At 39.6% G+C, this 17,423-nt stretch overlaps 1 protein-coding gene across 11 annotated transcripts in view; it reads right to left on the bottom strand.

Annotated features, from left to right (window-relative positions):
• Positions 1–17,423, bottom strand: part of LOC111551668 (RNA binding protein fox-1 homolog 1) — a 1,700,664-nt gene that overhangs the window by 32,002 nt on the left and 1,651,239 nt on the right. For 8 of the 11 annotated variants that reach the window (XM_026446850.2, XM_023225717.2, XM_023225712.2 and 5 more), the window contains 2 exons: positions 16,507–16,546; positions 4,766–4,830 (listed from right to left, as the gene is read on the bottom strand). In XM_026446850.2, the coding sequence (XP_026302635.1) occupies positions 4,766–4,830; positions 16,507–16,546 (105 nt within the window). Of the gene's footprint in view, positions 1–4,765; positions 4,831–9,923; positions 9,967–16,506; positions 16,547–17,423 lie in introns of all 11 variants that reach the window. The other 3 variants (XM_023225710.2, XM_023225715.2, XM_023225713.1) reach the window with 1 other exon arrangement.

The raw sequence follows: 17,423 nt of genomic DNA, 5'->3' as shown, positions 1-17,423 counted from the left end.
ATGCTGACAATCCCTTAAATTTTAGCATACATCATCAGATAAGGACTCCAAATAAAATGGAATAACATTGTAAATGTACTTATTTGTTTATTTTCATGACAGCATTTCTCTCCTTATTTAATCTGAGGCCAGAAAATAAAAAGTTCTAAAATAGGGAATAGCCTGTACTAATGAAAATAAACTCAAATCCTTTTACTTTTTTAGTTCAGCTTAAAGTAAGATTGTACATAAGGATTTAGTCCTGTTTTCTGCATTTAGCTTATGATGAAATATTAGACGGCAGAAAAGATGGTCCCTTCCTTACTTCCTTCCCTCTTTCCATTCATCCACCCACCTCTATTGCTTTATCTCCATCTATCCATCTACCCATCCTTCCACCCATCTATGTATGGTGTACGCATATGGATGTATGTATGTATCTAGCTCTGTCACTTAAATAATTTTTAAATAACATTAAATCCTGTATGAACTCCAAACTATGCCTACTTATCCTTACTAAGTTCTAAGAAACACAAATCTGTCTGAAACAACCTTTTATTCATAGGTTATAAATGTCATATTTATCTTATGTTTTTTCTAGCATGTAGTTTGTGACCACTTGAAATTAACAAGCCCTGGTCTCTTTGCATTAAGCTTTACCTGAATACACTTACGAGTCCCTTGTGAGGCCCCAAGGCACAAGTGAGTGTGTGTGTGTGTGTGTGTACATGTGTGTATGCAGAGAGCAAGATAACATGGCATTTTACTTGGATTTCTTTTGAGCTATATAAAATTTATATTGATGTAGGTATATATTTCATACATATTACAACAGAGCCAATGTGTCATTTTTGTCACACACAAGTAGCAATTTCTATCTCTACATTAGCAGTGAAACTTTCAGGTCTCAAAAACCTAAGAGGTATCCATTAAAACAAAAATATGTTGCTTGCAGTCTTTTGCTCAGTTTAGAGATACCTGTGTGGCCTGGTGCTACAATTACATGTCAAAAGCTTCTTAGCTTTCATGTATCTTTACAAGAAATGCATATTTTATGTGGAAGCAATGGCCCCTGGTAACTATCAGTGTAATCGGATTGTGATGAAATTTGAGTGAAAAACTCTGTATTGCTTTAGTCTCTAGGCAGTCTGCATCTAACTACTTTGGGCCCTGATGTGGAGGGACGTTTTCATGCACTGATCGTCAGGAAATGTTAGAGTGTTAGCAAGCAGGACAAGCATGACAAATGTCCGTCTGTTTGTCTGGGGAGATAACATTTTCATCAAAGCTATGTACACATCATATTTTCCCAAATATTTGTGGCACAGTTGATCAAACAGGGAATCTTACCCCCACCGCCCCCCTCCCCCCAACCCCGGCCCCCAACCTCCCAGTTTGGCTGCTTCAAGATGCAACAACAACGAAGTCATAATACACAAACCATGAGCCAATCAATAAAGAGAAGCCTGCCCCCAGGCTTAATTCAAGCAAGCCATTCATCAAGCTGATGTGATGGACCTGTCCAATCCAGAACGTATCACAGACACATCAGCAACACCAAGTGGCATGCAATGACCAGATGACCAAAGGCCCCTCTGCCATGCTTCAATTGGTTCAAGCTCAGAAAACGTTCTCCTTTGAGAGTTCAGACAGTTGGCTTTGCATAAATCAAAGATTAGAAATAAAGATTTGGTGATGTCAAGTGCTTACCAAATGTTTCCTAAATGCCAAGAAAAGATGTTCACCTATTCCCACTAAATTTGTCAATGAGACTATAAAATTACCTAGTCCACTCAGGTATTTTCCTTTTGGGGAAATCTCTGCCCACACCAGATGGTCTTCATTCTGGAGGTCAACGATCAGAGACTCTCAGGTTGCTCCGAGAGGATCAGCATGTGATCATTTAACCAAGAAAATGATGGGCAGGGAGTTGCAAGGTGCCCATTAAGGACTTGCTGGACAGTCCTGAGGTTACTGGAGTTCAATATTTCTCAAAGGTCCCTGAATCTGTAATTTGATGAGGGCTTAATTTGTGCTGATAAAAGGTAAAAGCCTACCAACTGGGGACATCAAACTTCTTTTGCTTTCAAGACGTCTGAAGAATGAATCTCATGATTACAGGGAAAGTTTGTTGCTGTTTCTCTTTTGATCAATTGACAACCAGAGAGCATTACCAAAACATTCTCAATGCCTGCTGATTTTACTTCCTATTTTTGAAGTTTTTTGTTAAGTTTTTCTTTATCTTGCCTGTCTTCTACAGAAGAGTAACTAAGAATCTCTCACTACTGATTCTATGCTGTGATGATATAAAAATAACTGGTTACACGATTGCTACTTCTGAGAGAAATTCTAGGTACTTGGCATCTTTAATCTAGATTCAAAAGCTATTCTAATAATTTCACATTTTCCCTAAAAGTGTCTTCTATAAAAAAGTATTCCTTGTCAATATCCATTTATTAAAGATAAAATGAGGTAGCACCATTTAATAGACACCTTAAAAATTCAGAAATACAACTTTAAAGATTGCTTTCTGTCCATTTACCTATTAATGAATTTACTTCAATGAATAATTCCATATGTGGCAAGTGTCTTATGACAAAGTTAAATAGGGATAGCTATCAATTTCCAGAGCAACCAGGATGACCAAATGTGCAAATTTATCTAATTGAACAACAAGGAGGCCAATTATATGCACAACAGAAGAGTTGGTTTCTTCAGCTGAAACTATGGTACAAAAGTTGGAATTGCAGTTACTAAAGATTTACCAATCCAAGAACAAGGGCGATCTTTCAGTGGGACATGTTGCCAATGAGAAATCTGAATAATATCAAAATAACAGATTTTACACATATGGTGTTCCAAAATGTAGAAATTTAAAAATGTTTATATGAATGCAAGTAGAGTTGGCCAGAATCTCAGATAATTCTAATAGTATCATCTGTAGTTTATTTTTTAAATGTCTAGACCAGCCTTATTAAATGAGGCAATTTAAATTATATATTTGTTAATTATTCTTTTTTTCAACTTGGGGGTAGATGCACTTATACTGAAAAGCAAGATAATCAAATCCGTTTAAGATTCTTATACAGCAGGTTCAAGTTACTATGATTATAGTTATATGCAAAGTGGGTGTTTGAGAATGTAACATCTAGAGATATTTTCATAAATAATTAAGGTTTGCAGCTGAACCACATTGCAATTGATACTTTGTGAATCTTCAGTGCAGAATTTAATAACAGACCTTTTCATATGTAGAATGATCTTGAGTATTTCAAGATTGTCATCATTTTTATTAGCGTTATTGACCCTCTCTACTTTTCTAATCCAGTGTCAGTGTGTTGAAGATAACAACTTACATGAAACACATTTTGCATCTTGGCAACTGATGACTGGGTAAATGTATAATTTATGTATTGAGAACCTTGTCTTGACAATTGTCTGGATTTCTCTGAAGGCCCCCTACAGCCTTGAGAACTTGTTATGGCTGCTTATAAGAAAATACCTGCATAGAACCAGATAGCAGATCTCAACTCCATCTTGCCCAAAGAGCCATTTGTTACAAGGGTATGCATGGGGCTTTCAAAGTGCCGCTTTTAGGATTCAGGGATTTATTCTGCTTTCTTAAATTGCAAGAATTCTGTAGCTACAATTAGCTAACAGCACATCTCGTGAGAAATGGAATGGAACTGCAGAGAAAGCACACCACAGCAAACCGAGGTAGGAACTACATCACAACAGGCCGGGTAGGAGCACCAGAGGCTGCCGACACTTCCAATTCAGGAGTCAAATACACCGCCTGCTTACCTGTCTGACCCAGCATGCCCCAGCCACACATGCAAATTGTTATCATTGTTTTATTCATGAAACGTATTTTTAAAATAAAGGACTCATTACCAAAATAAGCACCCTCAATGACATTTGTGCATGCAGAGCATCTGAACATTCACATTTATGTCCTCAGAAAACAGAGCCAGGGAGTTGCATTCAATATGAAAACACACACTTTCCTTTTCAAGGCAACCATACAAAAGTAGCTACGGCTTGGTGTTTCAGGAACCAACTCATCTGTTAAGCCTGGGTAATAGAAACCCCTCATTTCCGCCCCACCCGCCCCCCAAACCTGCCCATCCATTCGGACTGCTGCATTTCTCAAACACGCTGGGTTCCTTCCACTGCCTGTCTTAACATGTGGTGTGCATTACAAATAAAAGTTGACTTATGTTTGTAGGATTGGACACAGGGCATTGCCAGAAAGAATGAATCTCCTTATGAATGCCAGGGACACTCTCCCTCTGCTTTATTTCAAATTGTAAAAATGCAATGGAGGGAATAATTTATTCAGTATAAGACCTTGTAAAAAGGGGAAATAAAGGACTTGAAAGAAACCTTGTAGGATCATGGTCTGTTTTTCTTCCTATGAGTTAGATGGAATCACAGTCTTACATAGACGACCATAAGAAGGTTGTACAGAGTGTGTGTGTGTGTGTGTGTATGTGTATGTGAGCAAGCCGTGTTGTCACAGGAATTGAGAGATGTTAAAAACTACACAGGGACCAAGACTATCATTTTCTGTGTGTCTTAGCAGAGAAAGTAGTTTAGAATGGGCTTGAAGTATTTGCCCTCTGTCCATGGGGCCTTGAGTTCATGTTTACCATGGGACCTAACTTTTGGGGTGCTACCTCCCCCAGCAGTCATGCAGTTTCACCAAGACCATACAAGAATCTCCTCTCCCATCAACTAAGTTAATTTCCAAGTAGTTGTCAAGCACGAGAAGAATGACCCTTACCTGTCACTGTAGGCAGCGGCCGTGGCAGGGGTAGGCTGGGCGTAGCGGTATGCAGCATAACCACCCTAAAACACAAGGAGAAATGTGACTCAGGAATGCAGCAGAGCACACTGCAGGGACGCCCAGTGGCAAGACCACACCAGAACAGCAGTTAACCAAATCTACTGAGCTAAAGTTGAGGTTAATGAAAGCTTAGTATCAAAGCAAAAGTACGAAAACACCCTGGAGAAACAAGGGGTGGAACATCAACCCCAGCTGGATGTTAAAAGTTAGCGGTCGTAAGCATATCCCAAAAGAAGAGCCTAGAGGCCTTTGGAAGAAAATGTACCTAAATGTTAATGGTGATTGTTTTGGGGTGGGGAGGATTATGGGGGATTATTTAAACACTCTTTATACTTTGCTGAACTTTCCAGATTTTCAAAATTGATTCTGCTTTACCTTTATCAGATAATAACTTAAATTTTATTCAATTCTTTTCTTATAAAAGTTAAGTAAATGCTCTCCTTTTATATTTATTAAATCACCCTTTGAAAGTTTATTAGTAATCTCTTACCTATCTGTTTAACCACTAATGTTACTGAAGACTGTCTTTAGCTGTCTAAATGTTACACAATTATTACAAAAATGACTGAACATTTGTTTTTGGTCAAAGATATCACATGGTTATATATCATGCTGCTTCAGATGGAGAATTTGGTGTAGAAAATATGATAGTCTTCTAATTGGTAAATAAAATCATTAACAGAAAAAGTCTGAAAAGAAAAAATAATTAACATTTAGTTGTATGTACCAGTAATTGCAATTGTTCAATTAAGCAAAGAGGACGAGCAAATAGGCATATTCAAAAGAAATTGTGTTCAGTGGAGCGTTGATGATCAAACTGTGAAAATAACAGAGCTTCTTGCTCAGTGGACCGCAATGATACATCAACCAGTGTACAATGATCTCAGCACAATTAAACAGAATCCAGTGTCCACTGATAACACAGGACTATTCAGGTTCTAATTAGAACACACAGTCCCATAATCCTGAGGTAAGCGTTCTCACCATCACCATAAAGGGGTGACTCAGGAGAAGGTATGCAACAGCAGAATCATGACAGGGAAAGTTAAGTTCATGGCATTTGGCCTCATGAAACTAAGTAATACGGTAAGACATAGATGAAGCAGGGAAGCTACAAAAAGCCTCTTTCAAGATGTAGGTACACTGGTCTCAATTTTTTTCTGTCTCCTCCTGGCACAGTTAACTTTCACAGTAAATATGCTATTATTTGCATAGCAATTCAAAGAAACAAGTTTATCTTTTAAAGTTTATTTTTTGGATCGGTCCGGAGAAGACACATCTGAAACATCCTGACATAGTTTAAAAAGTTTTTTTTTTTTTTTCAAGCTTCCTTTAAAAATATAATGGAAGTTAACCACAACAAAAAAGGTCTTAGCCAGATGCCACCTGGTGCTCCAAATACTATGTTCTCCAGTTAGGAATGGGGAACTCATTAAATGTGCTGAGGAGTTATAAAACCAAAGCAGTTATGACAGCACTGAGTTCAACAAACAGAGTGATAGACTAAAGAGAAATCGGGTCACCAGGTTTTTGGAGCCATTTTTCTATATAGCTTGTTCATCATCTTGGCTTTCATGATGTGTACAGAAAGATGCAGGTGTGCAGGTACATACATTAAACTTAACGAGGTAGGGAGGGGCTAGAATTGGCTAGCTGATTTCTAGGAGACATCAGCTTGCAACAGGCTTAAAGTTTTGAGTAGAGAAAGTGTATGTGGTATGTACGTGTTTCTCTCTGGAACAAGAAAAAGTATTTGCAGCAGTCAGATGCCATGTCAATGATGAGTTGGTGACTGTGAATTTGGTCCCACCAAAGATGTCTAGTAACATCCTATTTGCAAGCGTCTTGGTTTGAACTTTGCATATCCTCCACCTTCTGCCTTAGTTTCAGTCAATGGAAGAAGGTAGCAAGTCTAATAAATGGGAAGAATTTCTGCAGTGCAAACTAAAATGAACCACACTGACTAGTAGGTTATGTATAGTGGAAACATCAAATGTAGGTGTGTACACCTGGGATTCCTCTGCACAGCAAATGTGGTCATCTGCAAAGGTTTCGAAATGACCTCCACTGTTTGCATACGACTTGGCCAGTTTAAGAAAATGTGTGTTTCTATACAAGACAGGCACAAGTCGTCAATGTTCTGACATTTGTCTTTATTATCTAGAAATTTGCTTGTGAGTGTTCCTGATTCAAGGGTCAAGATCCCAGTTTTCTTAAGTCTCCAGAGCCAGTGGAGAGATTTTTGACCTTGATCAGTGGTTTCATTGCTGTCGAGTAGACCACTTGGAGATGAATGTTCTATATCTCTGCTGTCCAGCAGAGTAGCTACTTCTAGTAAATGACTACAGAATTCTTGAAAGCTAACTAGTGCAATGAACTGATTTTTTAAATTTACTTTTCAGTTAATTTGAATTTAAATGTAAATAGCCACATGAGGACTGGTGGCTAAAGGATTGGAGAATACCAGTCTCAATGATCCCTGAAACATGTAATAATTAGGGAAAAGGGGATTAGGTGTTTTTCTCTCTCCAACTTTACTGCATAGCCTTCCTTTGCTATTTTTCTTTATGCAATTCATACTAGGGAAGTAAGAGTTGTGTATTAACTCAGTATATGTGTGTATATACTGTAAAATATAAATTGCTTTACATACAAAAAATACAAATTGCTGTAATTTGCCTAACAGGTGACTCGAATCAATTTTCTTGCTCTGTATTTTGCAGCCCACTGAGCATAGCCAGAACTTCTTCGAGGTTCCATGGTGATGTTTGTAAAAGGAACACTCACTTTCAATAGCCATCACCAGACCATGTTCATGTTGAACCTGGTCTTCTGAGATCACATGACAAAAATGGGTCATTGACAAGTGATTTTTCCCACCACCAAACTAAAGGAACCAAGGCATGACAAGCACAAAATAGTTCTACACTCCCCATTCCTGAAACATTTATTTCTCCACATCATGGGTAGCAAACTATAAATGTAATCTTACATAATAATTTCAAGTTGCCATTGTAGATCTCCTTGCCACCACCACCAAATGAGTGAGGCCACCAGAGTGACCCACTGGTGTGGAGTGAGAAGTTTCCTTTGTTGGCAAAACCTCTAGAGGTCCCTCGAGGTAGTTACCCATTAAGCACCTCAAATGACGCTCCAATAAAGCATTTTTTCTTACTACACTAGAGATGGGGTCTCACTGTGTTGCCTAGGCTGCTCTGAAACTCCTGCAATCAAGCGATCATCCCAATTCAGCCTCCCAAAGTGCTGGGAGTACAGGTGTAAGCCACTGTGCCCAACTAATAAAGCATTTTTAAGATTACGCTTGTGGGGAATGGTGGAAAGGAAAGTTTCCACAACCAAACCAGTTTGGCAGATGCTCAGTTAAATTAAACTGGTTACTCTGTTTGTGGAACTCCTTGGGACAATATTCATGAACATTGTGGGACCTCCAAGGCATCTCAGAGAATGTGAAGCTTCAAGATTTCACTTTAGAGCATACTCTTGAAAATAAATTGTTCCATTGGACAAATAGTGAATTCTGGGAGGGGAAACCTGTGTGTGCCAGGGGGGATGTGGGCATCAGTAGGATTGTAACATGTACGTGTTACGCATACTTCCTTCAACTGGAGTGCATAGGAAAGTAATCTGCTTAACCAAGGGTAAAGGCTCCCTTTATTACCAAAATATCCAAGGGTCAAGTCTCACTTGGTGCAAAACAGGTGTGCTGGTATATATACATACAACTTAAATCTTATTTACTATAATACTTACAAGAAGATTTTAAAATGAAACAGTTCCTAATGTACCTATATTATATGTTCACTTTTTGTGTGTGTGTGTGAGACAGAGTCTTCTCTGTCCCCCAGGCTGGAGTGCAGCGGTGCAATCTTGGCTCACTGCAACCTCTGCCTCCCAGTTTCAAGTGATTTCCCAAGTAGTTGGGATGGCAGGCACGTGCCACCACGCCTGGCTAACTTTTGTATTTTTAGTAGAGATGGGGTTTTGACATGTAGGCCAGGCTGGTCTTGAACCCCTGGCCTCAAGCAATCTGCCTGCCTTGGTCTCCCAAAATATGGGGATTAGAGGTGTGAGCCATCACACCTGGCCACGTTCATCTATTTTTGAAGGGTGACATTCAGAGGTCCAGTTCTCTTGAAATGTGATAGTGAAAGTTCATCTCGGGAATTTTAACCATATTACCCTTTACTAGGTCAAAGTAACTCTTTCTCACATTCAGGTTTTAATTAAAACTCAATCAATTCTCATGATTTACAAAAAGTACTTTCTTAATTCACTCATAATACTGAAGAAAAGGAATTGCAGCAATAGGGAAAGTAATGTCCTAAAACTCTCACTGATCATCCTCCGTTTGACATTCATCTTACTTGACAGTTTCAATGTGGGTAATAGACCAAATTTGGAGAGACTAGGCCAGCCACATTCCAACAAATATGTTGACTTTTTTCTTCCTACGAATTTATTCAGTTGGTGGTTGCTTCAGCAGTGAGAAATACGTTTAAAAGCTATAACAATAGGTGTGAAATAAATTTCTGATGAGCTCTACTAAGACCAGGGAGGGTTATGTTAGATGTCAGGTATGCTGGCTCTTAATGCTGCATATGAGATTCTTGATTTAACCCCATTCCAGTTCACTCTGGGAACCTACTAAAAAATTACCTAGACAATTGGTTCAATCAGAACCTTGAATTCTTTTCATTGGATGTATACTGATTGAATCCAGATACCTTTTAAGCTTAAAAAAAAAAAAAAAAAAAAACCCAGCCAAGCTAGACCACCACTTGACACACTCAGGATCTAACAAAGCTCATGGCCAAGGCCAGCTAACATCAGTCATGGAAACAGCACCCATATTTGGAAGAAACAGCCACAACACAGTCAGCGGATATATCCATAGATGTGGGGATAGCCACCTCTATTCTAGGAGATTTCATATTAAAACTGGAAAATTCAGTTAAGTCTTTTTCCTCCTATGTTAGAGAACAATTCCCCTCCCCAGAATTATCTTGTTAGTAAGGATTTCACAGCAAACCCACAATCACAGTGATGAGTTTCTCCACCAGTCGGGATTTCATACCTGCAGCAATTTATTGCCATACACAGGCTCTTGATACACTACTCTATAAGGAAACAGAAATGTAATGTTTTCAATGCAAAAATGAAATAAATAAAAGAGAATGCATAAGTCAGACAAATTCCAGAGCAATTCATTTACAAGTTTGCTTCTCTCTTACTTCACCAAAACTTAGGACTGACCCACCAAGCTGAAAGGGGCACTGGGCCTGGATAAACATTTTTAGTTGCAAATCTCTGCAATGGAGAGTATCAAGGTGGAGATGGGGATCAAACCACTTCGTGTTATAACCTGTGTTTATTTCTAAAGAAGAAAAAGATAATTTCATGGCTTCTTGCCTCTTAAAGCATATTCCAACAGTCCAAATTAACTATTTCAAATTTGCCTCTTTAACTCATGATTGGAATTTTCTGGAATATCTAAGGATTTAACACGAATGTCCTAATTTTGGAAGTAGTTAAGAAAACAGCACAGTAGCAACCGTAAGTGCATAAATGCCTTTAGTTAATTTCAACTAACAGCAAAATTGCAGTTCATGAATTCATGAATTGCATTGAAGCTACGATAGCTACTTTAATACTTTCAGACTAGAGAACTGTGAGTATATGTGAGTGTGTGTGTATGTGTGTAAACTAGTGTTAATATACATAGCTTCAAAATGCTATGATTTCATACACATCTAGCACTGGCAAGGAAGGTCTCTGTAGAATCCTTGTACAGACTAGGATGCAGTTTTTGGAGGTAAGAGTTATTCATGGGCAAAACTAATCTTCCATGTGAGTGCTCACCGTTTGAAATAAAATTCTCCAGTTCCAGGGCAGACACTGAGATGGCTGAACATTTGAAGAGACTGAGGGACATACCCTCTAAAGGTGTGCGTATACTTCTTCCTGTATAGCCTCCAGATAGCCTGCCTTTCCTTTCCAGTTTAAATTTACTTATGTTAAAAGTCAGTTTGTGGAGCTATGCCTGACAATAATCTTCTTCTCTTTCTCTGCTAGTTCACTTCTTATTTGAATATTTCTAGTACAAATATTCTCAGTGGCCTGCCCACCCCATTATGCTCACTTCTCTCCCTCTTCCTTTCCTGTCTTTCACTGTACTTTTCAAATGTTGCTCAACTGGAGCAATGACTTGGGTTTGTGGGCTCAGGGCTTAAGCATTAAAGTCAGTAGTCAAATCATGTGGACTCAAGGCCCAGTGTCAGTGAACATTACTGGACAAATTATTTTCTCTTTTCTGGAAAAAAAAGTTTCCTGTTAGCCATGCGTGGTGGCTGACACCTGTAATCCTAGCACTTTGGGAGGCCAAGGCAGGTGGATCACTTTGAGGTCAGGAGTTTGAGTCCAGTCTGGCCAACATGGTGAAACCCCATTTCTACCAAGAATCCAAAAATTAGGTGTCATGGTGCATGCATGTAGTCTTAGCTATCTGGGAGGCTGTGGCAGGAGAATTGCTTGAACCCAGGAGGCAGAGGTTGCAGTGAGGTGAGATCATGCCACTGCACTCCAGCCTGGGTGATACAGGGAGGCTCTGTCTCCAAAAGAAGTTTTTCTGAAACAACGAAAAATAGAGGTAAGATGCCTTGTGTCAAGGGCTGTGGTGAGGAGAGATTAGGTAATACAGGTAAAACACTCAACATCTTGTCTCTGCCATTGCAAACACAGCATTCGTCTGATTTCTTGGTGGACTGAGGTCTCCACTATGGTGACTGGGGATGGCAAGCCAAATGCCAATTCTCAGCCACCTCACACTGAAAACAAGTTCTCAGGAAGAAAGACTAGGGGTTTTTATTTAAAGAATTCCTACTTTCCACCTTAAATGTTTCCAAAGTTACTGACACTTCTCATTCCTGAGTTTAAACATGATTGAAATGAGGATATCTCTTTGTTTTAAAACATAGCGGTGGCAGAGTGTCCTGAATTCAGAAATAATTGTGTTTAGCCATGGTGTTAACCAGAAACTTGTTATACAGAATTTAGGAATGGTGTAAAAATGCATTGGAATCTCAAGACACATTTGCTAGGTGGTCTTCATGGTTGCGTCTAATGTCAGGATGCTTAGGATGTTCTTAACAAAAAGGAACATGGTCAACATTTATAATTTATATCCTCTCACTCTTTCTCTCTGCTCTTCCCATTGTCAAACACCCCACTATGTTACTCTAGTTTCTATCCATTTGTCAATTCTTTTTAACAGTTCATTATAATTTCTTTCTCTCCCTCTTTTCATTTGTAATATTAATGGTTATCTTTTGATCAAATACTATGTTCTTTGATCTCTCCCTCAGAAGGTCAACCAACAAATGTCTTGGTTCAGTTAAGCAATGCTTCTTTTCCACTCCTTGGTCAACTTCTGGCCTCATAAAATCTATAGTTTCAGGGGTCAGGTGTGGTGGTTGACACCTATAATCCCAGCACTTTTGGGAGTTGAAGGCAGGTGGATTTCTAGAGGTCAGGAGTTTGAGACCAGCCTGGCCAACACGGGAAACCCCATCTCTACTAAAATACATGGATTAGCGGGGCATGGTGGCAGGTGCCTTGTAATCCCAGTTACTCAGGAGGCTGAGGCTGGAGAGTCGCTTGAGCCCTGTAGCCAGAGGTTGCAGTGAGCTGAGATCATGCTACTGCACTCCAGCCTGGACGACAGAGTGAGATTACACCTCCAAAAAAAGACAAAAAACAAAAAAAACTATAGTTTCACTTCCAAATATGAGCGACTCTAGGTCTAAGAACCTTAGTCCTTGCATTGCCACTCTGTGTCTGTATAAACCTCTACTACTTAGTTTGCTTAACTTGATACACTTTTAATTAAAATTAATTTATGTAAAGGTACACCACTAAGCAATAATAGGGAACTGGTAGATTTGATATGTTTCATTATGAAACTTCAATTCCTATCTTGTTATACAAAAGTGTGTGTGTGTGGTGTTCTGATCTCAGGTAGAAGGAACTCAGATAAAGATCATTCCTATCCTCCTTTCTCAGAGAACTCCCACGTCCTCTCTGATGAGTAGCCAACCACACTGTGTCCGCACCTCTCCACTGTGGCTAGAGGCAGTGGTTTTCCTGCAGGGCTCAGATCCTGAAGATACCCTCTGCCCAAACAAGCTGTCCTGGGTTTTTCCTTTCATGTCTGGCTCACTGCATTTCATAACAAGTCTACTCCCTTTGGCAATTTCAGGACATCTGTGATCATCTGTCCCTCTCTGCCCAATCCTCTCTCCTCTGAAAACTTTCAGAAGGAGGTCATTTGACAGAGGAGGTTGTGGCTTGCCAGTTACCGGGATCATGCAGGTCTTTCAACGCCTATGTGCTTCGGCAGAACTAAAAAATGATCGAGGGCTCCAGCCTCAGGTGGTAGGGATGGAAAGACCGTGGAGAACAAAGGACAGGGGAGGGGAGAGAGCAGGGTACTTAGAAAAGCCCAGTAGTTCTGGGATGCAAGCTGTTGAGTTGTTGACCTGCTCTGATATACCGCCAGGATAGTGAACATTTTGAGCAGGAAGAATCTGACAGTATCCTCCTTTGTCTTCCTTAGCAGTGACCAAAGCTAGAACCTTACTACCCAATAAAATTAAAAAAGAAGAGGTTTATGGCCAGGTGTCCTGGCTCACATCTGTAATCCTAGCACTTTGGAAGACCGAGGCAGATGGATCACTTGAGGTCAGGAGTTTGAGACCATGCTGGCCAACATGGTGAAATCCCGTCTCTAGTAAAAATACAAAAATTAGCCAGGGATGGTGGCAGGCATCTGTAATCCCAGCTACTCGGGAGGCTGAGGAAGGAGAACTGCTTCGAGGAAGCAGAGGTTGCAGAGAGCTGAGATCACAGCACTGCACTAAAGCCTCGGCGACACAGTGACACTCCATCTCAAATAATATAATAATAAAGTTTAAATCTATTACAGGTGTCTGATATGTCTAATATATATCCTGGGGCCTCTCAGAATTGCCCTAAACCTATTTATTGTGTACTGTTTTTAACGAGATTGAAGGAGTAAGCCAAAATCTTTCTTTAAAGTAGAAGCTCATTCGACTTTCTAAGAATCTGTTTAACCATCATCTCTTTTAAAAACGAAGCTTGGGGATATTTCCACTCATCAGAACATGCTGGTATCTCAAGGGAGGTAGGGTAGTGGCTTAAAAAAGCACATTTAAGATTATGACATACTTCTAGCTAGGATGAATCTTGTTCTGTATATTCTGCAGTGCAGAACACATTTATATTTCTTTTCCTTAAATTTATGGTCATCAATGACCTTGTTCTGCTGCTTGAGCTGGGCAGTGGCGCAGGCTAGTTTCTTACTGTCCAATATACACACAGACACACATCAGCAGCAATATGTTAAATTTGTCATCTGACAAAGCAAAATATTCAGGAAGGTCTACAAGATTCTAGAGACTTTTTTAGAGACAGGACAGAAATACGTAGTGGGTAAACAAATCTCTAAATTCATATCGCAGGAACTTTTTCTGCCACCTGATTGCATATGTGATACTTCCCCTCTGAAAAATCTTATTGTCATATAAAGAGTAGGGAAAATGATAATTTTTGGCTGGGGGTCGTGGCCTGAAAAGTCACAGAAGGGGCAGTTTTATAAACGAAGATACCAGACAACTTAGGACTGGAAGAAACCCTGTTCTGTGAAGCTCACTTAGATGCTTCCCAGGCTGCACCACTGTATCTAGTGGGCTTGGCTCAAACATGATGAATGTGTGACAAAATCTCCTAAAGGAACTAGAAAAGCACAAAGGGACACTTCTGTGGCTTTCTTCCGTGAACAAATTTTCTTTTTCCTCTCTAGTCAAGGGGTTGGCATATTTTCTTCTAACTTTGTGTTTTTTATCTATTAGCATTGCTGTGTGGATTTTCTGATTCAGCAGTATGCCCCAATCGATACAGACACGTACTCTTCCTCGCTTAAATGAGTTCCTTGTTTTTCCTTATTTGTGGGAGCTCCACAGACCGTGCCTTCAGGGAGCCTCTCCTTCCTGCTACTCAAGAATCTGAGGCCAGCAAGACACCAATTTGATATCTGCATAAGATACCACACATTAATGATTCAATGAATTACTGTCAGTTTGAAGAAACTGAGGCATGAAGAGGTGGACACTCGCTAAATGATTGTGAAATATTTTTAAGTAAGGAAAATCTGCATATTTTTTTTTTCCTTGGGTAGATGTTGCTAGAGATAGTTTCCATTTTGGTGGGTTTTTTTAAAAAAAACATTTCTCTATCCCTTGTCTATTCCCTCTCATTTCTAAAGCCCTAAATTCTGCGATGCCAACTACCATTCTGGCTCCTTCCATCTGCAATCATCTACCCATGGGCTGCATGAATGCGAGAGCCAGGACTGGTGATTGGGTTTAGCAGGTGCTCGAGGATATATGAATGGGCTTCAAACCGCTCAACCCCAGCCTGCCTCATAATTTAAAATCTGAAAGTCTGGAAAAGAGGACGTGAGACGGAAAAGCTTAAGTTCCACAAAAGAGAAGTAAATTGATTGATCACTGAGTGAATTAGGACATATGGGTTGTTCACTCACTTTGTTATGGGGGAAAAATAGTAACCCACAGATTATAGTAAATATGCTTGATGCAATAGAACTCAACTAAGTCTACCATTGATGGAGATAAATACTATATCTCAAAACTGTAATGATTTGAAATTCAAAAGGAATAAAATAATCAGTGCCTTATCTTCTAGTACCTGATATCAATTTTATCAGAAATATGATTTTTTTGCTATCTAGCCTATAAAACAAATACGATCCCATTGAGGTCTTTTGTAATAAAAATTGTGATTTAGGGAGTATCTCCCAACACTGCCCACTTACGAAAATGACTTGGAGTAAACACAATATTGAATAACATCAATGCTCGTATCATAACATGGGAGAATAACTACCTCTAGTTGAACACAGATAAGTTTAATTCTTATTCTCATAATGAGAAATAGTCTACTCTTTTCTAAAAATAAACTTAAAGTGTTACTATGAAGCAATTTTAAGTCATGTAATTGGGGGGAAATGGAATAAAAGTTTAAGGAAAATGGGGGCTCAATGTTCAATTTGACATACATTTTGTTAAGAGGATTAGTAGGAGATGTTTAGGGCTCAACTTGCCCATGAGAGAGAGTTTCTAAGGCTGCTGTGATATTTTAGGGAAAACATCAAAAATATCAGCCATGAAAATATCTTTTAACCCTCTGCAGCTGGTAACTACAGCTGTTATCCTAAATACTATACTGAAAACAAAGAACATATTGAGAACTTGAGAGACCATTTCTTTGTGGGTGAAGTGGGGTCTTTAGTTGGCATGAAAGAAATGCCACCTTTTGGGGGGGAATTGCATTTATTCTGAAGTTGATCGAGGGGCTAATTCCACCCCACTAAACAGCCAGTGACGTCTGCCATGAGCTCAGGGCCAGAAGGCTTTCTGTCCTGCAAGACAAACCACGGAATTATTTCCTACGGACCAAGGAGAGAAACTCAACTACACCGAGTAGAGGAATTCACAGCAAACTTGTAAAAAGAATGACTCCAGGAGGAAACAGGGACGGCATGCAAGTGAATGAATACTTACATAAATGTCTGCACCATAAAATCCATCCTGGTAAACAACACTGCAAGGGTGCACACACAAAGAGAAACATCCATATTAGTGCATTTCCCATGCAGACACACCAACCCCTGCACTGGCGAGGTTAGTCTGGTCACAAGATCCAAAACACAGGAACCGAGGATCGTTTTCACATTGATTAAGGAGGTTGGAGACAACAGTAGTTGAGCAAACCGAGAAAATTAGGCCGGGCTTTGGTGTTGGCCCAGAATTAGGATGTGTGGTGGTGGTGGTGGTGGCAGCAGCGTGCTAGGTCCCAAACTTCCCACTCTCTCAGAAGTGGGTACAGAAATGCACGACTTTGAAATGCAAAGAGGACTCAGATTTATTTTAAGTGGCCCAGAGAGACATGAGCATCTTAACAGGTCAGAGTTGGCAATCAAACCACATAACCCCCTACCCCACAGAACAAAAACCCAAAACATCTATTTAAAAATAGGATTAAAAAAAGGTCGAGACACAGATTGCAGCATTCTCAATACGGGCTACCGCCGAATGGCCTCAGGGGGGGAGCTGGACAACACAAACGGTTTCAAAAATTTTCTTCTATACTCTTTCACATTGTATTTTACTTGGTAATTCCATGTGCATTATTTTATGGTAAGTGGAGAATGTCTCTAATGGTATGTGGGTGAGCATGGGTATGTGTGCAAGAATGTGTTTTGTATGCAGACACGTCTTCATGGGTACAAGTGGACTGTGCATATTTCTGTATGTGTGTTAATATGGACAAGTGCAAGAATGCATGTTTGCACTTGTCTATAGTGTATATACGCATGTAAACATGTATATGTGCGTGTGTATATGTGTGTATGTTGGGATATTTATGTATTTGTGTACTTGTACATGAGTATACACATGTGAATATCTGTATGTTCACA

The sequence above is a fragment of the Piliocolobus tephrosceles genome, chromosome 17 (assembly GCF_002776525.5).
Source record: "Piliocolobus tephrosceles isolate RC106 chromosome 17, ASM277652v3, whole genome shotgun sequence".
In the NCBI taxonomy this organism is placed as follows: Eukaryota; Metazoa; Chordata; class Mammalia; order Primates; family Cercopithecidae; genus Piliocolobus; species Piliocolobus tephrosceles.
This window is presented reverse-complemented; position numbering and strand designations above follow the sequence as displayed.